This window comes from Ciona robusta, chromosome 1 (genome assembly GCF_009617815.1).
Source record: "Ciona robusta chromosome 1, ASM961781v2".
Taxonomy (NCBI): domain Eukaryota; kingdom Metazoa; phylum Chordata; class Ascidiacea; order Phlebobranchia; family Cionidae; genus Ciona; species Ciona robusta.
Genome location: NC_143235.1, coordinates 11,252,144 through 11,279,645, shown reverse-complemented (window position 1 = coordinate 11,279,645; position 27,502 = coordinate 11,252,144). Strand labels below are relative to the sequence as shown.

The 27,502-nt window shown below is 35.1% G+C and overlaps 4 protein-coding genes, 1 long non-coding RNA gene and 2 other non-coding genes across 7 annotated transcripts; 4 read left to right on the top strand and 3 right to left on the bottom strand.

Moving 5' to 3' along the window:
- Positions 1–483: 483 nt before the first annotated feature.
- On the bottom strand, positions 484–573 carry Trnay-gua (transfer RNA tyrosine (anticodon GUA)). The gene is given in 2 exon segments: positions 484–519; positions 537–573. It is a non-coding gene; the product is annotated as a tRNA-Tyr (tRNA).
- Positions 574–975: 402 nt separating this feature from the next.
- On the top strand, positions 976–1,049 carry Trnan-guu (transfer RNA asparagine (anticodon GUU)). The gene has a single exon. It is a non-coding gene; the product is annotated as a tRNA-Asn (tRNA).
- Positions 1,050–1,203: 154 nt separating this feature from the next.
- LOC149743153 (somatostatin receptor type 5-like) lies at positions 1,204–6,501 on the bottom strand. Its single transcript, XM_089882983.1, has 12 exons — positions 6,129–6,501; positions 5,957–6,047; positions 5,352–5,496; positions 4,726–4,837; positions 4,497–4,621; positions 3,708–3,737; positions 3,455–3,605; positions 2,750–2,785; positions 2,536–2,644; positions 2,140–2,257; positions 1,684–1,810; positions 1,204–1,513 (listed from the first exon to the last, which is right to left on the bottom strand). Exons 1-12 carry the CDS (start codon positions 6,195–6,197, stop codon positions 1,418–1,420), a joined length of 1,209 nt encoding a protein of 402 aa, XP_089739109.1. The 5' UTR covers positions 6,198–6,501; the 3' UTR covers positions 1,204–1,417.
- On the top strand, positions 3,693–4,982 carry LOC149743154 (uncharacterized). The gene is made up of 2 exons (XR_016385604.1): positions 3,693–4,068; positions 4,388–4,982. It is a non-coding gene; the product is annotated as an uncharacterized LOC149743154 (long non-coding RNA).
- Positions 6,502–8,398: 1,897 nt separating the features above from the next.
- LOC149743152 (adhesion G protein-coupled receptor G2-like) lies at positions 8,399–23,228 on the top strand. Its single transcript, XM_089882617.1, has 16 exons — positions 8,399–8,822; positions 15,296–15,412; positions 15,683–15,781; positions 15,971–16,087; positions 17,426–17,499; positions 17,821–17,976; positions 18,707–18,919; positions 19,374–19,583; positions 19,785–19,898; positions 20,391–20,531; positions 20,802–20,911; positions 21,085–21,292; positions 21,666–21,807; positions 22,049–22,209; positions 22,373–22,540; positions 22,786–23,228. The coding sequence occupies exons 1-16, from the start codon at positions 8,756–8,758 to the stop codon at positions 22,984–22,986; spliced, it is 2,298 nt and encodes a 765-aa protein (XP_089738743.1). The 5' UTR covers positions 8,399–8,755; the 3' UTR covers positions 22,987–23,228.
- A 142-nt stretch (positions 23,229–23,370) lies between these two features.
- LOC149743151 (uncharacterized) lies at positions 23,371–26,384 on the top strand. Its single transcript, XM_089883480.1, has 4 exons — positions 23,371–23,909; positions 24,365–24,553; positions 25,043–25,168; positions 25,369–26,384. The coding sequence occupies exons 1-4, from the start codon at positions 23,835–23,837 to the stop codon at positions 25,480–25,482; spliced, it is 504 nt and encodes a 167-aa protein (XP_089739606.1). The 5' UTR covers positions 23,371–23,834; the 3' UTR covers positions 25,483–26,384.
- LOC149743150 (D-aminoacyl-tRNA deacylase 2-like) lies at positions 26,098–27,075 on the bottom strand. The gene has a single exon (XM_089883517.1). The coding sequence runs from the start codon at positions 26,984–26,986 to the stop codon at positions 26,501–26,503; it is 486 nt and encodes a 161-aa protein (XP_089739643.1). The 5' UTR covers positions 26,987–27,075; the 3' UTR covers positions 26,098–26,500.
- Positions 27,076–27,502: the final 427 nt, after the last annotated feature.

Below are 27,502 nucleotides of genomic sequence, written 5' to 3'. Positions count from 1 at the left end.
AAGATTCTTGGCTCTACTTTTAGGTTTATCCCGCTTTGCGCGTTGTGAGCGTTTGTTCCCCGAGGTTGGTTTTAAGCTGATTGTTCGGAAATGCGTTTTCGTTTTTTCTTTAGACATCTTTGTGACCTTGTACGCATTGAAGGTCTAATAATAGTATTGTACGAAGGTAGTTTGCCAAGTTAGTAGTTTTTGCACTATTTTATGTACCGGTATAAATAACTTAGTTTATATTTTACGGATTCAGTTCAGATGTCATTTAGGCTATTGGGTTACGCCTATATATGTGGTTAAGACGCGCACAAAAACAGTAGAGCCTAGCACTTACAAACGGTACAGTGTTTTAATAGATAGAACAAACGAATAACTTAAAATTATTTTAAGTTTAGAAAACAGACTATGAAACCCTCCAAGAACAAAAGAATAATTTAAAGTTATTTTAAGTTCAGAAAACAAACCAAGAAATCCTATTTATTAGCTAAAAAGTCCTTCGAACCGGATTCGAACCAGTGACCTATGGATATCTGACAGTTGTACCGCTACAGTCCACCGCTCTACCAACTGAGCTATCGAAGGCACGTCTGGCGTTGTGCGAAAACGAGTACTTAAACGTAGACCGAGGCCTACTACAAACGTCTTTTGGGTCGTGACTCTTTGTAGGTCCTGTTTAAAAACTTGTTTGGCATTAATCCACTCTCCACCTCAACTTTAGGTTACGGTAATTATACCGTGGTTCTGTCGGACAAACAGTTGGCGACCACATTATTAAAAAAAAAACAATTTAAAGTACTAAATTCACGAAACCTTAAAAACAAAACTAAAGGCCTAGCCTAATGTAAAATAATTTAATGGGGTAAAAATACCTTGCTTGGGTTTGCCACAACTTGATTAAATGTTCTACTATGGCACTTCGAAAAAATTCGCCTACAGTCCTACACCGTTTGTTGACTACCATATTTCGAGGCACTCGAAACGTCTGTCTCTGTGGCGCAATCGGTTAGCGCGTTCGGCTGTTAACCGAAAGGTTGGTGGTTCGAGCCCACCCAGGGACGGTCCTTTTATTTTTTTATTGCAACAAACAGGGTATAGTTACTATACTCTACTTTGTTCTGTGCTCCATAATGGAGTCACACATATAGCAAGCAGCATTTTTGCTGCCATAACATTAGGTCAACATGCATCGGTCTTTAATTATAACCACACTCATTTTAGGAACTTAAGTATTATTTTACGCGTATACAGCACGATAACGACCAATACAATTGTATACACTACGACTTTTAATAAAAAAATATAAATAAAGATATCGTTTAACTGGGGTTTTTCAAAATTGAAAATAAACGTGACGTCATTATCAATGTGATGACGTACGTATTTGTTTTTTTAACATCGCACTTGGCTCACGATCATTATCAGCAGTTTAAAGAGATGTAACATGAACTAACTTTGTTGCATTGTTTGGAGAAGGTTTGACTTCAACTACTCTGTTTTCGTTTTCGAGATCTGTCTGCTCGTCCTATAAAATAAATACAATATAGGCATATATATGTACTACTATATATACTGAACATTTTATTTAGTTACTGGGAAATGAATATTTCGTTAAACATGGCATATTGATTTATCGCACATCCATGTATATACGTGTTTAGAAAAAGTTGAAAGGTGTAGTTCCGGTATACTCACTTGAAATGTGCCAGTTCCCAGCATTTTTTCTTTTGATTTTATTAGAGGAATTTTTCGTTTGTCGGACGAGGTAAATGAGACAACATGAGAAATTCTTCGCCATGAAGTCTTGAATAAACTCTTCACCCTATGTACGTGTTAAGATGTATAATGTGTATATATGCTATTTATGACGCCATGGTACAGTGATGGGTAGAACGCTGGCGCTAGCTCAGAGGATATGGTGTCACTGTGTCAAAGTTGGGAAAACGGAAATTGCGCTTCAACTTTAGAAGCTCATTATGGAAAGTTCTAATTATCAGCCACACAAAAATAAATGTAAAAACATAAACAAAATCACCCACAAAGTTACATATATGCAGTATTTCGTAAAAACGGGCACGAGGTGTATTTATATGAAACAGAACACCCGTTTTATAACGCGTTGCCTCGCCACGCTAGTATAAATATTCATACTTGTTTCTGTAGTTTCCTCCCAACAAAGCATACATGAAAGGATTAAGACATGAATTGAAATACAGAAGACAAACCGTCATCCAATGGAACAACAAATAGTATCGGTGATTCAAGGGCCCTGTAAACGAAATAACATAGGTTAATTATGGTAACCCATGACAGACTACTTAATGATACAATTAAGTATTTAGGCAATATGTATGGGCGACCAGAATTATAAATGTCAAGGCGTGGCTCGTGCTGCCTGGCAAGGACACCAGTTTTAAACCATGGCTTGTTATATCTGTATATAAAGAGATCGCCTACGTTTTGTTAAGTTTACAACAGTTCAAATAGATATTTGCTCGAAACAAAGTTGAAGACTCATAGTTTTGGCTACTTTGCCTACGGTATTACCTATAACTCCAAGAACTGCTGGACTAAACACGAAAATTAAGGTTGTTACGAAGTTAGGGAGCCAACAAATGAGAAACGCGATCGTCACCATTGTTACAATCCTCGTGACCTGTAACAGGAAGACAAACAAATATGATTTTGAATACATTATAAAAAAGGAGATAAGGTGTCAAAATTGATTTTTATTAAATAAAAATAAATATTTGTTTCTTACTTGTTCTGTTGTTTCCAAGCGCTTGGTGTTCGACCTCTGGAACAGAACTTTACGTTAAATTTTACAGCATATAAGTAAACCAATAACGTTATATTGTAGAGTGGGGAACGGACACCTTTAGAACATAATATTCAAAATCCTAATCTTGTTTTAAACCATTAACGACGGTCTATATGTGAATTATGAGGATGTGATTATAAATTTTTAGAATGTTCTTTGTTTAAACGGGACGATAAAATAGACTGAGAAGGTGTCCCATCTTTCCCCACCATATATATATCAAAACATTAATAAGTCAAAGTTTAGACTTATTAATTGTAATTAACTATAGGCGCACCAAAGCGCGATGTTTATATAATGTGAGGATTACAGTCATAATGCTTCGTTTATATAAAGACTAATAAAACACAGTTGCAATATAAATCAGAAAGAGTATAATATAGTATGGTGGGGAAGGTGGGACACCTTTTCGTTCCACTTTATCGTTCCATTTGGTAGTAAACCACGGACTACTGGAGATATCTCTAGTAGGCCGTGAGTAAACAAAGAACCTTTATAGAATTGTAAAGCTGTATTCTCACGACTGCTGTAGACCGTTGTTAAGTGTTTAAAAAAAAACGCGCTCGGGATGTTTAGATATTATGTGCTAAAAGTGTCCCGTCGCCCGCCCTACTATATGCCAGACGCAGGCAATAGTTTTCTTACCTTGCCGGAAAACAACCTGTCTTTTGATTTGAGAAAGCAAACAACGCCAGTGTTGCAAATTATCAATATAACCAGAGGAACTACAAAGGCAACGGTAAATCGAAAGGTCATATGCATGGTTAACACTGTAGTCACCGATAGTGAGCCCATTCTACAGAAAAAAAATTGCTGTTGGTGGTATATGTGATGTGATACATACATGTTCCGTCTTGCCGCACAATACTTGTAAGGTGTACGGTTTAGCAACACTTACCCGACGTAATGGAGCGTGCAGACTCCTTCGCTGTCGATACAAAAGGCAAGATTAATCATTGCTATCGGTACAAATAATCAACGCCAAAAAGGCCTAAGGAGAAAACCTTACAGCTTTGTCAGAAGCGGCGATGCAGTTTACTTTGTAGCAATGCGAGACGCATGGGCTGTGGGTTTTGTGTTTATTGCTAGACAAGAATCGATTGACGTATACATTGCACTATATGTGGCGGCAATTATAGTATACTGATATTCTATTATACATGAAGAGCCTGTCCGTTCCTTCATGTTTGTTTAAATGTAGTTGTTGCGGAAAGAGGACTTGCTGAAGTATTTACATACACACCACTATCACACAAAGGGTACGTATTCGTTATTTTGAATTTTCTGAAACGTACATGTGAAATAAGCCTAATTTTAAATATACGTAGATGTATAGTAGGGTGGGGGAAGATGGGACACCTTTTCATTTTGTTTTCTCTTCCATTTGGTAGTAAACAAGGAACATTCAAAGAATTATGAAACCGTATCCTTACGACTTTCACAGACCGTTGTTAATTCTTTAAAACACGATCAGGCTATTTGGAAATTATGTGTTAACGGTGTCCCATCTTCACCCACCCTAATATATGTTTGGTGATGTTGGTGTAGCGGTTTTAAGATTTATGAATATAACCTCAGGTGTGGTGTTGGTATTTGCAGTCCTTTATACTTCCAAATGGGACGAAAAAAGATGATTAAAAAATGTCCAATCTTACCCCACCCTATACTATATCTGTCGACTTCATACCTTTTGTCTGCGAAGTAGACAACCGGCAATGTATAAACAAGTGATATGCACCAAACGACAGCTAGAATTTTTTTCGCTCGCTCCTTCGTTCGTTTGCCCCTCATTTTGTTTGCTTGTACAATACACTGAAACATATATTTGGTAATTGATGGAAAGTCGCATTTTGTGTGTATGTATTCTTAGAAGATGTACAAATACAATTTGCTTCTACTGTAAACTTAGAACTCACCTGAAACCGGTCTATAGTCATTGTGGTAACAGTCCACACCCCAGCGCTGATATTGAAATATACCACGCACACCATGTACTTGCAAGCGAACCAGCCTAATGGCCAAAGATTCCTATATAAAAGAACAATATGAAAAATTGAAACCTCCGTTGCATTTTCTAGAAAAACCGCTTTATAGCAAATCATGAATACTGAGTTATGAAATGTGTTTTCGTATCATTGACTGTGAGTGAAATATAAAGCGTTTAACATCTTAACACACGGGTTATTCAGTTGCTGTTTTGTTAGACAAATGTTGGGTGCTAAGACATGCAGTATCTAGTTTCAAGTTCTGGCCGACATTGTTTGTAGAAAGTTACACTGGCGTATATAGTAGGGTGGGAGAAGATGAGATACGGTTAGCACAGAATATTTAAATAAGCTGATCGTGTTTTAAACAATTAATAACGATCCGTGGGAGCCGTGAGGATACGGTTTTATATTTTTTTTTGCGTTTTTTTTGTTTACTACCAAATGTAACGAAAAAATGAAATAAAAAAGTCCCTATCTTTTCCTACCCTACTATATAAAGGTGGCCATCTTACCCCCCCAGTACCATATTCGTGACAGTCAACTTCAAGACTTACCCTGTGATCATATCTGCTGTCGCTAGTGGTAGAGTTGTCAAAAGCATGACGTCACTAATTGCAAGGTTAAGAATGTAGTGATCTGTAACCGATAAACTCTTGACGGATTTCATGATTCCGAGCAACATGGCGTTTCCGAAAAGCCCTTTAATTTGTATCTCTTCTTAATTAATTATGTATGAACACGTTTCAACACGCGGTTTGGGAAATCCATTATTTCCAGTATAGCTGCATGATTTTGGAATTCTTGTATATTATATAGTAGGGTGGGAAAAGATGGGACACATTTAGCACTTAATATCTAAATATCCTGAAAGTGTTTTAAACAAATACTAACGGTCAATGGGAGTCATGGTCATATAGTTTTACAATTTTCTGAATGTTCTTTGTTTACTACTAAACGGGGCGAGAAAATAGAGGTAAAAGGTGTCTTATCTTCCCCCACCCTACTATATATTAATATTTATAGTTTATATATTTAGGCCCTTTGTAAGTAATTTTGCAAGAAACAAAACAAATATAGGATGGATTTCCCAATTCATCCTTTTAAAACTTTTATTTAGACATGCATGCGATCAACAATAAGGTGAACTATATATTCTTACCAAACACGCAAATGAGAATGTACACCACCGCTATACCAAGTCGAATCGTTTGCAATGATTCGTCAGTCAATGCCATATTCGAATTATTCACCTAAAAAGTAATGCCTATAAGAATACTCATATATGGACCTATGGTTATACTGCAAAAACCTCTTTTACTTTAAAAACCTACTGTTTGATTGTCTTTGCTTAAGGTTGATTCGTCGTGTCGATGATGAATTTGTTGGTTAGTGATATTCATGTCCTGAAAGGAAATCCATTTTCATTATTCCTTCCTCAGTCTATATCTAACAAGCAGTTCCAGCAGGCTATATATTCACTCGTAACTGCACTGTGTTATCCTATAATTTCGAGGTCGAGTGGCACTGTTGCGAGTAAAATCGATTAATAAATAAAACATCTAAACGCCATGCAATTAAAAACTCAACAATGCATGTATAAATACAATTATGTTCGTCGCATATATGAATGCAAAACTGAGTACCACTACAACAACAATTCATTGTTGTTTAAATATTTATTTAATTTTTTACGCGACCATATTTTTTTAATGACTAATCTTATTGTTCAGATATTTCTCCCTTTACCAATGGTGCTTGAATAAAAACTTAAATGAACTTAAGAAAAATCGCCACAGAAATAAAATGTTTAAAAAAAATTACACTGAAAATTAAAAAAACGCGCTCATGCATCTCGCTGGCCTGCATGCTCATCATAAGAATGAGTAAAACTACGAAGTTCCGTTCTTGACCTAAGAATCTGCAGCGGTACTCTTACTATTGCGGCGGCTTAAACAGGATGTACCTCTGCACTTGCGTCGCTGCTAATTATAATATCGCAATTGTCACTGTAATGTTCTAAAGTCGCGAATCCCTTGAGATCTGAACCCATGTTAGTCTTAAATAATTAATGAATAAAAAAGCCCTAATCAAAATTACGATAGACGTATAGTACAACTATTTCGCATATTGTGTTCGTATCGGACGTAGAAACCAACAGATCATATATGAGCATTATTTTAAACGTATCATATATATAGTAGAGTGGGAGAAGATGGAACACCTTTTTATTCTTTTTCTCCTACCATTTGGTAGTAAACAATCGAGCATTCAAAGAATTATTTAAACCGTATGCTTTCAACTCCCACAGACCGTTAATAATTGTTTAAAACACGGTAAAGATCTTTAGATATTGTGTGCTAAAGGTGTCCCATCTTCCCCCGCCCTACTATATAAGTCACTACAATAATATGTTTTTTTTGTTTATTGATCGGCTTGGACGAAAGCGTCTCAGTTAATTATAAACCGCATATTTAATTTATGCACTGCTCTGGATTTAACCATTACAATCATTTCGTCTCTTTTTAGTCAATTTGTTGTCAACAACTAAGTAGTCATATGTTACCCTCGTCTCTTCTATCCTTGTACAACTCAACTTACCCCATTGCATAGTTAGAGTATAGCGGTATAAAGTAAAATATGTTTTAATTCTCTTTTTGTCCCATTCTGTAATAAACAAAATGAATATATACCCTTAGTCTCGCGATTTCAACTGTAAAAGTGCGTTGTTAATTGTTCAAAACACGATCTAAAAAACTTAAATTTAGCTGCCAGCAACAACCCATCTTACTTCATGTACTATAATGAAACACATCTCCTTATGAACCACGAACAGCAAATTTAACAAATATTGTTCCTATATATATATATTATGTTTAAATATTCTTTGTTTATAAGTGTAACGATTGAAAGTTACAGGTATATAGTAGGGTGGGGGAAGATGGGACACCTTTAACACGTAATTATCCAAATAGCCTGATTGTGTTTTAAACAATTAACAACGGTCTGTGGAAGTCGTTAGGATACGGTTTTATAACTCATTAACTGTTCTTTGTTCACTACCAAATGGAAAGAGAAAACTAAGCAAAAGGTGTTCCATCTTCCCCCACACTACCATAAATATATTGGTGCTTTAGAGTGATGATGTATTGAATGACAACAGTTAAACATTGTTTACCAATTTAGAATATGTGAGCGTATATACAGCAAGTGTTATTAAGTTCATTTAACAGGAAAGCTGACACAGAGTTTTCTGTAACAAATATATTCTAGACAACTATAGTTCGTGAGATCACTAGTTTCATGAGTAATATTAAGTCGTTTACAGGATTGCTAAATACGCATTCAGTGGTTCATCAAGTACAATGTATATCATTTACATTTTTAGGCAAAACCACAACTCAAAAGCAGACACTAACACGTGTGTTGTCATTGCTTGTCTGCATACCTACGTACGCGTGTTGCAGTCATGAAAAATCAAAAGTCTTCTGATTCCTTATTCATATGTCTGACATGTACAATTGCGCACGTCACGTTTGTGATGACGCACAAGACGCAAAACGACAAGAACTGACGAATGGAAATCGGGGATGCATAAGTATATGACTCATGTACGGTCTGTAAAACTGTTTGTGTATATATTTATATGAAAGCACAGAGTCCATACCTTCTTAAAGTATGAGTAGAGTTTTTACAGAACATAAACACATAGTCTTGTGTTCTGTTCTACAATTGTGCTATACTGCTTTGCCATATATAAACTAAGAAAGAAGTATAATTCAAGTTGAGGTCAAATCTGCCGAACGTCTTTTATTAGTTTGAAAGTTTGAAAGTAACAGAATAGTCTCGCGAACGGTAACATATATCATTGGATTTTCAGCTATTGTTTTTTTTCTGGTTGCTCTCCCTGTTCCTACACTACCATTGAGGTTTTTCCCTTCATGTGATTTATCTGTCACCAATGGCATACCGTCAAGCCAGCTATTTTATTATATGTTTCTGTTTGGCTGCTGCCCTGCAAGTCACAGGTGAATTCAACGAGCTTTATTAATGTCATTCGTCGATCGATCTTATCAGCTTAAGTGTGGTTAAAAGAGATGGGAACACATTTATTGAAATGATTTTACGACTGCAGAAGCGGTTGCAATACTTCCAATTTTATTTAATTCCAAATACGCATTTATGACGCATAATTAGTGCTCTAGTGTTACAGCTTTCTAAATAAAGTGGTGCTTGTAGGCTATACGTATAGCAAATATAAATCACTCCTACAAATTAAATTACTATGTTTAAATAAAAAAAATAGCACGAAAATAATTTATTTAAAATAGTATATTTCCGTTTCTCCGGTATATTTAAAGTTAATTTTTATTCTAACATTTCGTCGGAAGACTTTATTCGTTTCCTTTTTTGAAGTTATTATTTTGTGTGTTTATGGCTGATGGTTTGGACAACAAATTACTGCCCACTCTGAGTAATTACAGTTTAGTGTTTCTCAAAGACACACACACGCTTACGGCAGCGACCGCCTCCCCCCATCGCACTGAGCGTTCAATAAAGAAAATCCTTTGGTTAAGAGGATTCCCCTCTTACCATTTTGCCATGGGATGAAATTATGACATTGCATTTAATTTGTTTGATCTTTGGCATCATCGGAATCAATGATTATTTTTGATATATTTGTGCTAAAAGCACTTCTAATGGCATTTGGCAAAAACACATATTTTAAGAAAAAAACGTTTACGTGTCCAATTACCTTTTTGCTACTTTCTCATTTCTGTGTTAACTTATCACGGGTGTTCCCCTATACTTCTAACATTAAAAACATGTTTCGTGTGGTTAATGCTTTAACGCTCAGGCTGGAAGCTTTCCGAAAATCCCCTTAGTATGACGTAGTTAGATATTTCTATGAGGTCGTCGAGCGTGTCGATGTTATTGCGCAATTTTATTTAACTGTTTAGTGTTATTTAAAAGTTTGAGGTAGGCCTGGAGCATATTTGTTGTTTAGTGTTATTTTAAAGTTTGAGGTAGGCCTGGAGCATATTTGTTGTTTCGTGTTATTTTAAAGTTTGAGGTAGGCCTGGAGCATATTTGTTGTTTCGTGTTATTTTAAAGTTGGAAGTAGGCCTGGAGCATATCTGTTGTTTAGTGTTATTTTAAAGTTGGAAGTAGGCCTGGAGCATATTTGTTGTTTAGTGTTATTTAAAAGTTGGAAGTAGGCCTGGAGCATATTTGTTGTTTCGTGTTATTTTAAAGTTGGAAGTAGGCCTGGAGCATATTTGTTGTTTAGTGTTATTTTAAAGTTGGAGGTAGGCCTGGAGCATATTTGTTGTTTAGTGTTATTAAATTGTTTAGTGTTATTTCAAAGTTGGAAGTAGGCCTGGAGCATATTTGTTGTTTCGTGTCGTTTAATTGATTGGTGTTATTTTAAAGTTTGAGGTAGGCCTGGAGCATATTTGTTGTTTCGTGTTATTAAATTGTTTAGTGTTAGTTTAAAGTTGGAAGTAGGCCTGGAGCATATTTGTTGTTTAGTGTTATTTTAAAGTTGGAGGTAAGCCTGGAGCATGTTTGTTGTTTAGTGGTATTTTAAAGTTGGAGGTAGGCCTGGAGCATATTTGTTTTTTCGTGTTATTCATTTATTTAGTGTTATTTTAAAGTTTAAGGTAGGCCTTGAGCATATTTCATGTTTATATAAGAGTTTAATGTTTTGTATGCAATATTTCCAATCTAGAACACAAGTTATGTTTTAAATGCAATATTCTCATCCTAATGGTAGGTAAGTGAACTTGTCCTTGTATTGAGTAAAATCAGATGGTAAATGTAAATGGCAAATGCAATACCACAGCTCGGAAGTGGTTTCATGCAATAGGCACTGGCGTAAAGTTACGGGGTTGCAGGATTGCCTGGCAACCCTTTGATTTTCTCCATACTAATAATGCGTAAGGAATTACGTTCGACCAAACGAAGACGGCATTATTACTGCGAAGAAACTTCGTTTACGTTCGTTAAAATATATCAATACCGATGCGTCATTCACGACACAAATGGGTTCAACTGGTATTTAAACTCCTGTTTGCTAAATAATTCACGTGTGAATCGCTATTATGAAGTCAATAATCAACGTGTGAATTTACGCTCTGCGCCGGCGTAGGAAATAAAGGAAGACGCATGTGGTAGCATACATTCAACACTTAACAAACGAAGCAATCGTTGTGAATTTATTCTCGTGAAAAGTGACGTAATAAAACTCTGGTTCTCGTGCGGTGTCATCAAACGATGTTTTTTGGCCTTTGTCCAAGCTCTGCCGGGGCGATACTTTATAATAATATATTACAATTTGTGTTGGTTCCAATTTACTGATAGCGTCGCTCCTCGCACTTATATTTGCACCAATTAAAATGCATAATAATCGCGGTTTATCAGCATTTAAATCAGTGGTTACCAAACTTTATCTACTCGCGTACCACTTTTTGGTTCAAGCAGCGTTCTCAAACCACCTACATACTAAACTACTAAAGGCTCGTGAACAACTCATTTTAAATAGTGAAATTAAAAACCGCACGCACACCTATTTTTTCCGCGGGCATGAACTTGGTACTGCCTTTCTCAAAGTTGAAAATAAAAGTAATTTGCCAATTAAACAGGGCAACAGGCGCGGTAATAAACAACCTAAATATGTTCCAGAAGTAGCACTGCTGTATATTTACGATGTTTTCCTCAGCCAAGCAGCATAATTATTACGAAACAGTAGGGATTCACACGTGGTGGCTTAATGTATGCGTAGCCGTAAATCAAACCAAAAGTTTTAATTCACCACTTCCATTGGCCTGCGGTAGCAACAATAATCTATGTTTTGAATCGTATCTACAATAATCTACTTGCCTGGCTATCGGGCACACTTTGGTTGCAATGCAGGCGCCTAAACTAAGCCACGACGCCAGCAGCATACTAGATACCACTTTACTGATATTGTGAAATATGTGAAATAAGTTGAATTGAACACATCGATATCGGTAGTTATGTACAGGTATGGAAAGCACCCATACGGCCATACCTGTAACGTAACAACCTAATTGAGGCATTCGGTCAGCACACATAACATTTATCAATAACATCATAATATATAGGACATTACCTGATTCAAAATTTAGAAGCAATCATCTTAACAGATTGTATATTGCTCATGCCTATTGCCATAGGCGTAAAGTTTTACTAAACGTTAGGGTTGCAAAAACCAGAAAAAAAGGAAGTCTTTGCCACCCTTTGTTTTCGGTTTGCAACCGTTTAAATATGTGCTTTTTAAACGCTCATACAAACGTAAACGTATTCAGAAATACTTAGGGATGAATGAGACAAATTAAAATTACGCGGGTTCGGCGAGTCCGTGTAATGAGAAACGGTCAAATCCGATTGCTGCGCCAGTAACGTCACAGTTGCTATGTCGCATGCGCCTTTCGTCAAGCCCACACGGGTGTGCGGTTATCTTACAAACGAAGATCCGTCCATCGGAAATAGTAGGTTTCTAGAACGAAATATCGCGGAAATAAACTGCCTAAATCGTTTCCAACACTGCTTTATATTTATATACAATGTTTTCCTCAGCCAAGCAGCATATTTATTACGAATTAGTAGGGATTTACATGTGGATTCATTGCATCATAATAGCGGTTGTTTGAACCTGGCAATTGATTACGACATAATAGCAATTCACACGTTGATTATTGACTTCATAATAGCAATTCACACGTTGATTATTGACTTCATAATAGCGATTCACACGTGAATTATTTAGCAAACAGGAGTTTAAATACCAGTTGAACGCATTTGTGTCGTGAATGACGCATCGGTATTGACATATTTTAACGAACGTAAACGAAGTTTGTTTGCAGTAATAATAGCGTCTTCGTTTGGTTGAACGTAATTCCTTACGCATTATTAGTATGGAGAAAATCAAAGGGTTGCCAGGCAATCCTGCAACCCCGTAACTTTACGCCAGTGCCTATTGCATGAAACCACTTCCGAGCTGTGGTATTGCATTTGCCATTTACATTTACCATCTGATTTTACTCAATACAAGGACAAGTTCACTTACCTACCATTAGGATGAGAATATTGCATTCAAAACATAACTTGTGTTCTAGATTGGAAATATTGCATACAAAACATTAAACTCTTATATAAACAAGAAATATGCTCAAGGCCTACCTTAAACTTTAAAATAACACTAAACAAATAAATAACACGAAACAACAAATATGCTCCAGGCATACATCCAACTTTAAAATCACATGAAACAACAAATATGCTCCAGGCCTACCTCCAACTTTAAAATAACACGAAACAACAAATATGCTCCAGGCCTACCTCCAACTTTAAAATCACACTAAACAACAAATATGCTCCAGGCCTACTTTCAACTTTAAAATAACACTAAACAATTTAATAACACGAAACAACAAATATGCTCCAGGCCTACTTCCAACTTTAAAATAACACTAAACAACAAATATGCTCCAGGCCTACTTCCAACTTTGAAATAACACGAAACAACAAATATGCTCCAGGCCTACCTCCAACTTTAAAATCACATGAAACAACAAATATGCTCCAGGCCTACCTCCAACTTTAAAATAACACGAAACAACAAATATGCTCCAGGCCTACTTCCAACTTTAAAATAACACTAAACAACAAATATGCTCCAGGCCTACTTCCAACTTTGAAATAACACGAAACAACAAATATGCTCCAGGCCTACCTCCAACTTTAAAATAACACTAAACAATTTAATAACACGAAACAACAAATATGCTCCAGGCCTACTTCCAACTTTAAAATAACACGAAACAACAAATATGCTCCAGGCCTACCTCCAACTTTAAAATAACACGAAACAACAAATATGCTCCAGGCCTACCTCCAACTTTAAAATCACATGAAACAACAAATATGCTCCAGGCCTACCTCCAACTTTAAAATAACACGAAACAACAAAGATGCTCCAGGCCTACTTCCAACTTTGAAATAACACGAAACAACAAATATGCTCCAGGCCTACCTCCAACTTTAAAATAACACTAAACAATTTAATAACACGAAACAACAAATATGCTCCAGGCCTACCTCAAACTTTTAAATAACACGAAACAACAAATATGCTCCAGGCCTACTTCCAACTTTAAAATAACACTAAACAACAAATATGCTCCAGGCCTACCTCAAACTTTTAAATAACACGAAACAACAAATATGCTCCAGGCCTACTTCCAACTTTTAAATAACACTAAACAATTTAATAACACGAAACAACAAATATGCTCCAGGCCTACCTCAAACTTTTAAATAACACGAAACAACAAATATGCTCCAGGCCTACTTCCAACTTTAAAATAACACTAAACAACAAATATGCTCCAGGCCTACCTCAAACTTTTAAATAACACTAAACAGTTAAATAAAATTGCGCAATAACATCGACACGCTCGACGACCTCATAGAAATATCTAACTACGTCATACTAAGGGGATTTTCGGAAAGCTTCCAGCCTGAGCGTTAAAGCATTAACCACCTCCAACTTTAAAATAACACGAAACAACAAATATGCTCCAGGCCTACCTCCAACTTTAAAATCACATGAAACAACAAATATGCTCCAGGCCTACCTCCAACTTTAAAATAACACGAAACAACAAAGATGCTCCAGGCCTACTTCCAACTTTGAAATAACACGAAACAACAAATATGCTCCAGGCCTACCTCCAACTTTAAAATAACACTAAACAATTTAATAACACGAAACAACAAATATGCTCCAGGCCTACTTCCAACTTTAAAATAACACGAAACAACAAATATGCTCCAGGCCTACTTCCAACTTTAAAATAACACTAAACAACAAATATGCTCCAGGCCTACCTCAAACTTTTAAATAACACGAAACAACAAATATGCTCCAGGCCTACCTCCAACTTTAAAATAACACTAAACAACAAATATGCTCCAGGCCTACTTCCAACTTTAAAATAACACGAAACAACAAATATGCTCCAGGCCTACTTCCAACTTTTAAATAACACTAAACAACAAATATGCTCCAGGCCTACTTCCAACTTTAAAATAACACTAAACAACAGATATGCTCCAGGCCTACTTCCAACTTTAAAATAACACGAAACAACAAATATGCTCCAGGCCTACCTCAAACTTTAAAATAACACGAAACAACAAATATGCTCCAGGCCTACCTCAAACTTTAAAATAACACTAAACAACAAATATGCTCCAGGCCTACCTCAAACTTTTAAATAACACTAAACAGTTAAATAAAATTGCGCAATAACATCGACACGCTCGACGACCTCATAGAAATATCTAACTACGTCATACTAAGGGGATTTTCGGAAAGCTTCCAGCCTGAGCGTTAAAGCATTAACCGTTTCGTGTTTGGCAATAAAATGATGCAAATAGAATTCAGCTCTACATTTAACGCCTTGCCGACTAGGTTTTGCAACGAGAAATTCGGTATTTAACTGCACAAAACAAGATGACGACAGAACATGCTGCACGAACACAGACCGAAACGTCACTTACCAAAGTTTCTGTTTTTGCAGATCCGAAGGTAAAATTTATGAAATTTAATTTATTTATAGTAAATCGTTTGGGGTTTTTAATTTTCTGCAATAGAAAAAGGTGCTAGTGAAGGATCCTTCCTCTAAATTACCACTAACCCCTAACAAACATCTTCTATCAATTTAAATCAGCCTAATCTGTAACATATCAGAGGATTTTTTTTACAGGAGCCCAAAATATTAATAAAGTACATCATTTGTTGTTTATTCTATTTTACTTTTTTACATATGTTATGCCTTAAGCTCGTGTGCTTTTTCAGACTTTCAACACTTTGAGCAAAACAATTCAAGCGATCCGAAAATCAGGTTTAACTGTCCAGATTGTACCTGTACTTCCACTGGCTTATGTTTCAAAGCAGGTTAGTGGATTTTTTAAACCCTCAAAACTTAAGACACCTGACAATCAATACTTGCAAAAGATAACTTACAATCTTGTGCTGAATGACAGACTTGGTAAATTCATTTTACTCTCTTTTATCGATTAACAAACTTAAACTGATCCTAAACTATCTCTTTGCTATATAGATTTCATTTTTTCAACATTTCAGAATGTGATGGGGAAGAAGAAGCACAATGTAATGGCTATAGCAACTTCACATGCTCACTGACCAATCCTTTCTTTCACACAACACCTTCTACAAATCTTCTTACCAATCCGATTATTGGTAAATATTATATATAGTAGGGTGGGGGGAGATGGGACACCTTTACCACAAAATATCCAGATATCCTGATCGTGTTTTAAACAATTAACAACGGTATATGAGAGTCATGAGGACATAGTTTCATATTTCTTTGAATGTTCTTTGTTTACTACTAAATGGGATGGGAAAATAGAGCTAAAAAGTGTCCTATCTTCCCCCATCCTACTGTATCTTAACAGCAGTTTATATTGATTTTTTACCACTAAGATTATGTGTCAACAACCTTCAAAAACAATCTAGTAATCTTGGTAAGGCAAAAGTATAATACATGTGCTGCTTGAGCTGTATATACTTCTCTGAAGAAAAAAACAATTCAAAATAAAACGCAAATTCATGAGTGCCGCACTAACATGAATAAACTTTAATACTATTTTAATTGTTTAATCAAAAAATAAGTTAAGCAGTGCTAAAGTTAAGGATGATTGTAAAATGTTTAAGTAAAATATTGTTGCTACTAACAAAAATAATTCGATACTGTGCTCTCGTGTACCTGACCCATAACCTACTAGTCCTCTGTTTATTAAGCTGGAAATGCTTAATAGCTTTTTCCAAGTCTAACTTTCATTGGTATAATTCCTAAAATATACTTTCTTCTTAATTAAACAACGGTAAAGCGTAAGAATTTATTGAATCATGTGCAGTTAAAAATGGTTTAACAAGAAAGATATTTATTATCTATACGCACATGTGTGTGCCCAACTTCTTAAAAAAATGCTCACAGTACTTTGTGTTACAACCTTATAAAACAACAACACAAATGTTTTTCATTGCTCCTGAAATCCCATTTTCACATTGCTGCTTTATTAAAACAGTAATTAGGATATATTTAGTTTGATTAAAGAGTGTTTGGGGTAATTGTATTTTTATAATTGGACACCTGGCAATTATTATTTGGACATCTGGCAATTATTAATTGGACATCTGGCCATTTGGTATTTTTATTCAAAATTATTCATGACTGTAAACAATAAGTAGTCCTGTGCCATGGCTCAGCGGTTTAGGCGCCTGCTTAGCAAACCAGAGTGTCCCCCCTTTTGATGCTCATTGGACTCGTCTGACTGCGATGCGGTGTTGTTGCACCAATCGCCCGACTAAAATGGATTTTCCGGGTGTTGGGGTAATGGGCCAATTCTTTTCTAAATTCCAGGTCCTTGGCAAGGACCTCACCCATACAGATTTTAGAAAAACAACAAAAGCAATAAGTTATATTTTCTTATTGCGAAGCAATCTTTTCTGTTGTTTACTTTTACTTTATATAATTGCATTCTTTTATGTTGTTATTGTGTTTTTTTGTTTCAGTTAAAACAAACCAGACTGGCTGCCCCGAGATAAAATATGGAAATAACATCAGCTTGTCTTCAATTCTGAACCATGTAAATATGATGTTGAATGAATGCAAATGGCTAATTTTTCCTTGTGTGGTTACAGCAGTCATTATAACACAAGTGTTTTTTTTCATGCACCTCTTTCTTATTTACAAGTTATCGCCTTTTTTAACTTTGTGGGTAACTTTTTATCAAAGTTTGGCTAACATGTTGCCAATATTCATCTTGCTTAAAGGCAGACACAGTAAATGTGCAATGACACTAGTCATGTTTAAGCATTTGTTACTTTGCTAACCAAGCGGTTTAGATGTGAAAAAGCCGCCAAGTGCCAACCCTAACATTAAATTGCATCTAAAAGATTTTTTTTAGGCACTGTGTACCAATCTGACGACTCAAAAATCTGAAATTATTTTTAAACAAACTGAAGAATTTCTAAAATCCTCAAGGATTGATGCGGAAACTGTTGTTAAAGTAATCAACTTTATGAGGCTGGTTGCAAAACTTGCTGAGGAGAATCTTGTTCAGGTAGTTTTAAACAAGCGTCTGACTTTTTTACCTTCTGCTACAGTAATTGTTATACTGTTTGGGTAAGCAAGGGAACTAAAAGTGGACATTTTGTGTATACTGTCGGAACTGAAATAGTCTGCAAACACAAATCAAAAATGAATTCTTTTAGAGGCAAAACCTGTTGCTACATTACAAAATAAAAACTTTTTAACACTATATACGATAATAAGGAAAGTTACTTAACTTTCTGTGACTGAATCATAATTTCAATTCTTATCTGTTATCTTAAACCAGTGGTTCCCAAACTTTATTAACTCGCGTACCATTTTTTGGTTCAAGTAGCGTTCTCGTATCACTACATTACTAAAGGCTCTAGGCTAAAAAGTTGGGTCGGCTTATAATTTAGGCAACACAAACTTGAGAGCTGCCTTTCTCACAGTTGCGGGCAAAATAAATGTAGCTTGCCCATTACAGGGCAAGAGGCGGTAATAAACTAATGTATAGATAAGATATGTTTGCAAAGAATACTTCGTACGGGCGTAAAGAAACGCCTCGCGATCGCTTGATGTGAACTAAATAGTTGCTCGCGTAGTCGCGTACCACCTGGGAGACCCTTGCGTGCAATTGGTGCCCAGGAGACACCTACCACAATCTCAGTAGGTTGAGCCCTGGACATTTCTAAAAAAGCTCATAAATTGATAGTATCAACGACATTCCCTTTTTTCACATAACTTGTTTACTTTTAAAGGTGTCTCTGCCAATTTTGCGTTCTGTGGCCAATATTACATCACAACTAGCTACCTACAACTTACAGAATTCAAGTGACAATGCCAACCCATTGTCACCAGATCGATCACGTTTCTTGAAGAATAGTATCATAAAGTCATTATCGTCACTAACTTCTTTGGTGGCTGTAAATAAAAGCAACATATTTGTTTCAACAGACTTCTTAACCATCCAGGTAAAGAAGAAAACAAAAAGTTTTGTTAGCAATTTTTTTATGAATGAGTGTCCCATTTCCTACCACTGTGTAATGGAAGTGATTTGAATTATATTCGGCGTCATGGCCAAGTGGTTAGTGCTCTCGCCTCAAGCCCAGAGTGTACAGGTTCGAGGTTTAATGCTGCTACCATCGTGGGCTTTTGTGCCCCCGGGCAATGAATGTTCACTGCTACCTCTCCCTGTACCATTAGTTCTATGCTTAGTGCCCACATGTTACATGAAATTTTTATGAGTTAGGGGGCTGAAATGATTTTCTTCCGGTTCGCAATCTTTTTAATACATCTTTCCCAACAGCAAAACAAAATTGCAGGGTTGCCAAAAAATTAATCGCACAGATTGATGCAGCAATTGGCCTGTCTTTATATGTACCCCTTCTAATTTATGAAATTATTACTAGTTCATTTTTATAAAAGGTACATAATGAAGACGGCTCAAACATTACATCCCTATATCAACCTTCTGGTCTTGATGTCACCATCCCAACCAGTGTTGCACCTTACTCATTTATTCCAACCAAAAACCTAACTGGAAACACTGGTGTGCAGAAAACAAGAAGAGCAAGTTTTATAAGTTACAGCAACTTTACACTGTTTGACACAGATAACCACTGGAATATGGCATGGGTAAACCTTTTTCTTTAATAAAACAGAAAAACAATGTTTATGCCTTTTGTTTTTCGACTTTAAACCTAATAGTAATAATCTAAGCACATAGTAACAGTCTAAAAATCTTAGCCTGCCATTATCTGAACTAACAAAACATATTTTGACTTTAAAAAGTTATTTCTGGTTTTACATATTTCATAATCAATTCAAAAACACCAGATTCTTTCAATTCAAATTGGATTGGGAGCTTCTGTAGAGAATCTAGTGGAGCCAATACGAATCGGATTTACAAATTTCTCATATACCAGAATTTCATTGTTTAACTCACAAAAGGTAAGTTTATACAAGTTGTGAGGTGCCTAACACGATCAGGTAGAATGCTTACCACGAAATTTGGTATATTGCTTAATAATTGTTCAATAATAAAGTAAACAAACGCATAGTTTTAGATATTTAGCAAGTTTTGAAGTTTGTATCTAACTTACTTGTAAAAAATTGTATCTAATATACATAAAAAAGGACTTGCTGTGATACTTTTACTACTTTTAAACATCTATGCTAAAAACGCATTTCTCAGTTAGTTTTATAACATATAACTTAGGTGATTAAGCTAAAAACTAAGTATAATATAGATTTTCTCTATTCCTTTTTCTGAAAAGAATAAAACGTTTTCTGCACAACCAAAATAACAAGAATAAAAATACTGCTCATGAACATTTCCCAAAATGTGGTTTTAAGATCACACCAACTGTCTTTTCAAATTATGAGTTTGTTGGCTGGACATAAAATTTGTAACGTTACAACTAATTTTTATTATTTTTGCAGCGGGCGTTGGAAACTCAATTAAAATGTGTCTTCTGGGATTTCAACACAAGTAGCTGGTCAGATAAAGGTTGTTGTCTTAATCTATCTGCAGGTCTGTCTCATTGCCAATGCAACCATCTTACTAATTTTGGATTGTTAGTGGTACGTCAATAACACTTCTATTAAACTCAAACTTTATGCTGGTATGTTTGGACAAAATAATGAATAATAATGTAAAAAAAGGCTGTGTTAGTTTAGTTAATTTTAGGATTCTATTAAGTTTATTGATTTTGCATATCCGTGTTTGCTTTACTTTATTATAAATGTTATATAAAAAGTTTTAGGATTCAATTTGATTTTGTATTAGTATACATGATGACATAAATAACACCCATCCACCACTTATTTTTCATGCACTATATTTTTATCTAGAAATCAACCCCTGTAGCTGGTGATGTGGCGGTTTCTATAATCAGTAATGTGGGGTGTGGTCTTTCTGTCATTGGTCTCATCATCACTGTAGTAGTGCATTCTATTGGCAGGTTCGGGGCAAATGTCAATTCTAATTACTAATCACAAAAAAGTTCATTATTATTTCTTTTATTCTTAACTCTTTTGGACCAGGGATATTGATTAATTTGGGAAGTACTAAAATAAAAGATACTATGTTTCAACATTGGTTTTAATATAAGTATGTTCATAAATAAATCTATAGGGAGTTAAAGAAAAGGCGCCCTGCTAGGATACTGTGTCACATTTGTTCCAATCTCGCAATCTCATTAATTCTTGTTGCTGTTGGAATTCCACAAACCCAAGTGGTGATCTTGTGCTCCATCATTGCAGTGATACTTCACTACTTCATGTTGGTCACATGGTGTTGGATGACGGTTTACACATACGACATGTACATGTCACTGGTTCAAGTGGGTAAATTAATTAAGATTTGATTTACTGCATTTTTCATCATGTAGTGGTTTCACCTATCGTTTATTGCACAGTTACTTTTATGAGCATTTAATTTGTTTATATAAGTGGGGAAAAGTAGAACATTGTTGTGTTATATGCATTTCTGCATTCCAATCTTGCTTTTTAAAAGAGCACATTTAGTACGTATTATAATAAACTGCTGGTGGTGGCCTTGAAAGCACAAAGAAGGAAACATTTTTTTTTAATTAAAACAAATTTAAAAAAAACATATCGAAAAATACCATCAATGTATTATGAAACATGTTTTTGATTATTTTACACCTTACATATACACAAAACAACAACATGATGATGTACATTATATTTTAGGTTTTTAGTCAGCGAGGCAAAAGCTTCATGATTCGTGCTGCTTGTTATGCTTACATAATTCCCGCTGTCATAGTTGCTGTGTCTGCTGGTCTAAGTTTTGGATATTTCGACATAAAGAGGACGAATCATTTATGCTCTGGTGGTAAATGACAATTGGATATTTTAAGATATTATTTGTTGCATGCACGATGCACCACAATATCTATGTAACATTACAACTTTAAAGCATTTTAGCATCAAAAACTTCTTGGCTATCAAGTGAAAAATTTTTTTAAAAATAAAAAGCATTTTTTATTTTAAAATAATGTGCAACTGAATCTGCTGCAGGGTTGGTAGCTTAAAAGTTGGCTTAAATTTAGCCCAAAAATGTTTTTTTTTTGTAGATGATCCAATATATGAGAGCTCTTATCGAGCAAAAAACATGTGCTGGCTGCATGGACCTGTTTTAAATTATGCTTTCCTGTTGCCTCTTGGTTTGATGTTGCTGTTTAATCTTATTGTCTTTTTTGTTGTGCTGAGAGAGCTAACATGGAAGCAAATGAAGGTATGGTATAGTTTAACTATATTTTAAGTACATGATTCTTTGTTTTGACTATTAATTGCAATAATATTTTTACTGATATAAAGTTTATCGTAAAGTGTTTTGATTTTCTAAAATTGGTAATGTTACAGTACAAAATAAATTTATGTGCTATGTTCCTTTTAAGGTTGTGTCAAGCCAGAAAAGAACTGTGAAACAAATGTTAACAATTGCTGTCACCATGTCAACAATACTTGGAATTTCATGGGTGTTTGGATACTTTATGTTGCTTTCTAATGATCCAGTTTATGTGTCTGTTTTTACCTGGCTCTTTGCAGTGACCACTACTTTGCAGGTAACTAAAGATAATTAATTTATTACATAATTTATAAAGTTAGTTGTAATAGTCAGCAATTGAGCACTGGGCAGTCAAACCTTTCACAATTGTGCATGTTGTCTTTTTTGTTAAAATAAATTGTATATCTTGTCATATGCAGCCACCGTTTGTCAAATAAATTTGTACAAATGTGCCCTAGCGAATTACGAATAATTCTTATCATGGTAAAAAGGTAGGCAGTTCATAAAATTGTGTCTTTTTAGGGTTTTGGAATTTTCCTTTTAACTTCAGTAAGGCATACAGAGGCACGGGATGTGTGGCTTAAACCAATAATGGAGTTCATATCAAGGTCACATGACATTGTTGTATCGCAAGGAACACGCCGAGGGACACGTACCACATTAGTGCCACCCACCAGACTAAAATCTGGCCAAAGTCAATCTCAAGATACAACACGATTTTAGTTTTGGCCAGTTGTTAAAATTATGAAAGATTCACACCGTTTTATTGTAGCTGTGCAACTGAACTATATAAATTATTACATAGTCAGTAATGAATTGTCCAGTTTGCTCAAGGGTTGTAATAATAGCCACTGGTTTTTCTGTTATATTTTTAAATCGCGTGATCAATGTGCAAACCAGATTCTTCGTTTTTTCTTTATAAGCACCGCTGCTTAGAATAAAACAAAAACACGACCAGTCAAAAATGTCTGAAATAATTAGTGTGCTACAATTGTTTTATTTCAAAACACATTGATGTTCCATGCTCTGTCGTCCATATTACACCCCAACAAACAGTTGTATTTTTTTGGGGGTGAACATTTAGAGCTATAGAAATACTTATGACTAGTTTTTAGTTGCTGCCCCACCTTCCGATTATGTCATACTGAAAGCCGGTAACAGCAATGGTGCGTGAAGGTATGCGGAATTCGTTTTATTTGTCCACGCAAAAAATGGGAAGTCCCATTTTGCCTTCTTTCAATTAGAGCTGGCGCGTTTATTGAACCATGTTGTTTTATCGAAAAGGTAATTTTATTGGACCTACGTTTACTATTGATTGCTTGTTTCATGTTTATACAGCAGTAATCCGCAGTTAAGTAGTCACTTTACTTGTTTGTATATTAGTGTAGTATAATAAATAAGTTGTACTGTATTATTAAACTATGGTTTGGCCATTTGACATGTCCATAACGTATATAGGTTGCTATTCTGTGTTTAGTTCTTTCTACTTAACCCAACTGTACAACTTAGCTTAAGACAAGCATTTATCATAAAGCAAAAACTAAACTGTTCATACAAGTGTTATATAGAAAATGTCGCGCAATTCTGTTGGAATAGATCGTGGTTTAATTACCTCAAGGGATGGGGTATTTAAAGGGATCATTCTGGTAAGTCTTCTTTCTCATTGCAGATAGAAAATCAGTATATATATATATACTGATATATATATAATTCATAATTTCTGTCTTTTTTTAAATAGTACAGGTAAAAGTTTTTAATAGGAATGGTAACTTGTAACCCAACGAAGCAACCTTTTAGTTTTGATATCTGGTGCCGTGGCTCAGTGGTTTAGGCGCCTGCATCAGAACCAAAGTGTTTCTGGTTCAATGCTCTACAGCGATACTAATACTGATCGGCGTACGTGTTCTTGGGCAAGACACCTAAGGGCACCGGTCGCACAAAGGACCTTAACAGGCTTTCTTGGTTTTGGGGCAATGGGCCAAATCTGACCTTCTCAGGTCCTTGACAAGGACCTCACCTACATATAATAAAAAAAAAACGTTAAAAAGAATTACTATAGAGTGTTTCATAACACAGATCTTTTTATCATTATTTTTTACAGGTTGTTTCCCTGGTTGGTTGGATTTTGATCCTGGCTTCAAACCCCACACATTTTATCATCACACAGATAGCTACATATGTTTCCTTTTCGCTTGGATTCACATTTGTGACTATGCTGATTAGCCTTTTTATTTACTTCCTGCAACTCTACAGTTTGCCGCTATGTAATAGGGCACCATGGAAGTTGCTGGTAGGTGTTTATCAACAATTTAAAAACAACTTACTTACATATTATATACTAACATATGGCATAGTCCCGCAACCAAAATGTGTATATGAACAGTAAGACAGGGGTATTAAAATCACAAATGTAATATAAAGTTACCAATAAAGTTTTAAATTACGCAACTGCATCTAAAAATTAACAAAATCGAGTTGCTGGGTAAAATATTGACCGTGTGTCAATGCATGGGATTTCCTATTACAAAAGTTTGACCATTTTAGTCTTATACTACTAAACAAAACTCTATTTTCAGTTTGTGACAATAAGGACTTCTACTTTACATTTTAATTCCCCATCCTATATTGATGGCACATAGGTAACTAAGCAGTGAATCTTATTTCTATTGCAAAAGGAAAATAATAGCTTGGTTTAAACAAAATCTGTACCTCAGCAGGTGGATTTTTTTTATCAATATATAGTATAACAAATTAACAATACATAATGTTTTTCCTGTAGGAAGTGGTATACAGCATTGTGCTGGCTGTGATTAACTTCATTGGTATGTGCATAGCAGCTGCTGTTGCTGCCAGGCTTAGCAACACTGGACAAAATGAAAAACAAGGACTAAATGCTGCATGTGCTGTAAGTTTTAATTTTATAATTTAATATTATTGTTTTAAAAGCAACTATAAAGCAAACTAATCTAACACGTTAAAATTTATGCGTACTACTACAGTCATTTATGTCTGAAAAATGAAACTCTACAGCCATGTAATAATATGGGCTCTAGCCTAAGCAGGGAATCAGATACCAGTCACATTAAGTGTTGATTTAAATTCCAGGTGCTGAGTGCCTTTGTGACAGTGATGTTCCTGATATATGCATTGATGGTATTCCGTGGAGAAGAACCTCGTAGTGTGAAAACAACACACAGTGCAACAAATGTTCCAACATAATGTACTCGTTTTAAAAACATGGTGAACTCAACATTTACAACATAACCTTTGAGAGCCAAATCAATTTAGTATAGTAGGTTGGGGGAAGATGGGACACCTTTTCATTCCATTTTCTTGTTCTATTTCGAGACTCCCATAGACTGTTGTTATTTGTTTAAAAACACGTGATTTTTTAGGTACTATGTGCTAATGGTGTCCTGTCCTTCCCCATCCTACTATATGTTTTATTGTTTTAAGTGCTTTACTTCTCTTTAACATATCAGTCTGTATGCCTTTTTATTATCAGGGCCAATGTGTGTCATGTATTCTAGTATTAATTATGTTTACCTGTATGAACTAAACCATTTTTTACAAAAAAACATTTCAAGGTATCTTAATGTAATAACACAACATTTACATGATCTAAAAAAGCACAAATTATTGCATTTTATTATATCATATGTTTTTTACTACACAAATTGTTTGTACACAAAATAATGTTTAAAATTATGTTAGATTTTCTGTTCCAAGTTGATTTTTCTGTACACCTGTGTTCCACAAATGTTGTACTTTCATGGATTGTAATTGTTTATTACAACTAATGTACTTTTACATGTTTTTATAATGACCACAACATTTTACACAATATAGGTACCTGTTTATTATACTATATAACGCACTTCCCAATTACCTTTGTAAATTTACCAACAAACTTGTTACATTGCTTTATTAATATGATCATGCATCATGTGGTGTTCAGTCTTTGACCCCAAGTTCACCTATCGTACACTTATGTATTTGCCTGTAAACTGAACAACATCACGGGTGTTTTTAAAATTTTGCTTCGGGAGTTCTGTTCATTATTTGGATTGTGTATCGCATTACTAATGTTATTTACATTTTCAGTTAATATCAGTGCAAAATGTGTTAATGTTTGCTTTGCAGGTCTTCGTAAACCTTTTAAAAATCAAAATGATTACAAATACACAAACACAATAACCAAATAGAAAGGAAATTTAACAGTATATTTGCCTACAATTTAGCTAACATCTATTATGTGTGTATATGGCCCATTAGTTTGAATGCTTAAAACTTGCAAATTCCCATAGGTGCCACATTCAACTGCTTTGTTCGTTTGTTTTAAAATTTTTCTACAAGCTTCAACAAGTTGAGTATATAGTTCAGAGCCGAGATTTTTGTCTATGTTTTGATGATACTGCATACGTTTTCCTTTTAATCTACCGCCAAGGGTTGCTTGTGGTACGATTAATAGGTCACCCGGCAGATCAAGAATAGAAACAAGTTTCCCATCGTCTTGTTTGGAGAGTTTTACTTGCGTTATATGGTCAACCATTTTATTCACGATAGTCTGGTCCGCTTGCTTCAGAAAGCACACAAACGCAACCATTCCACGAGCTATGTTAACGTATACAGCTTCTTCTGAGCCTGTTATTGGTTTCACTTGCAGTTTCGCAGAAATGCATTGCTGAAGAACCAGTCTCGCAGAAGCACCCTTCGTTTCCATTGAAATATGAACACAAAAACGTAAGCTCAACAAATACCATTTGTCTTATGACATTAGGGTGGATTGCATCTCTACCGATTGTTGCGCGCTCTATTCTTTGTTTAAATAAAATTTGTTGTTGCAAAATTAGAATCCAACAATAAAAATGAAATTTCTTTATAATATAAAATCATATAAGTAACTTTGACATACATTGCAAATGTAATTATGTCATTTCAGTCGGTTTCCTTCGGCTGTATTTCGACCACATGATGTCATGTTTCAATCAGTGTGTATATTACCAAAAGCCGGTAACGTTTTATAAATGTTCATGTGGAGCTATAATTGGATGCAGTGGTTAAGCCAATGTAGGCGTTTTATTATTAAAATCAAAAGTGTATGGACCAAATTTACATCATTGTGTTTTATGTACGGTAGAAACTTGAATGTTTAACCTATTTTATGTACATACAGTAACATTTAAATGTTAGACTTGTCATTTAACGCTGCCATGATGTCTTTTCTGTCGTTAGACAT

What these genes read in the sequence shown, in the direction of transcription:
- LOC149743150 (XM_089883517.1), bottom strand. Translation starts at nt 26,986, where the DNA reads ATGGAAACGAAGGGTGCTTCTGCGAGACTGGTTCTTCAGCAATGCATT.
- LOC149743153 (XM_089882983.1), bottom strand. Translation starts at nt 6,197, where the DNA reads ATGAATATCACTAACCAACAAATTCATCATCGACACGACGAATCAACC. An exon ending in CATTCTCATTTGCGTGTTTG is followed by an intron (nt 5,497 to 5,956) that starts GTAAGAATATAT and finishes TACAAATTAAAG; the next exon opens with GGCTTTTCGGAAACGCCATG. An exon ending in GTCTACTTCGCAGACAAAAG is followed by an intron (nt 3,738 to 4,496) that starts GTATGAAGTCGA and finishes TTGTATCGACAG; the next exon opens with CGAAGGAGTCTGCACGCTCC.
- LOC149743152 (XM_089882617.1), top strand. Translation starts at nt 8,756, where the DNA reads ATGGCATACCGTCAAGCCAGCTATTTTATTATATGTTTCTGTTTGGCT. An exon ending in TGTACATGTCACTGGTTCAA is followed by an intron (nt 21,293 to 21,665) that starts GTGGGTAAATTA and finishes ATTATATTTTAG; the next exon opens with GTTTTTAGTCAGCGAGGCAA. An exon ending in TAACATGGAAGCAAATGAAG is followed by an intron (nt 22,210 to 22,372) that starts GTATGGTATAGT and finishes GTTCCTTTTAAG; the next exon opens with GTTGTGTCAAGCCAGAAAAG.
- LOC149743151 (XM_089883480.1), top strand. Translation starts at nt 23,835, where the DNA reads ATGTCGCGCAATTCTGTTGGAATAGATCGTGGTTTAATTACCTCAAGG. An exon ending in TATTTAAAGGGATCATTCTG is followed by an intron (nt 23,910 to 24,364) that starts GTAAGTCTTCTT and finishes TATTTTTTACAG; the next exon opens with GTTGTTTCCCTGGTTGGTTG. An exon ending in GGGCACCATGGAAGTTGCTG is followed by an intron (nt 24,554 to 25,042) that starts GTAGGTGTTTAT and finishes TTTTTCCTGTAG; the next exon opens with GAAGTGGTATACAGCATTGT.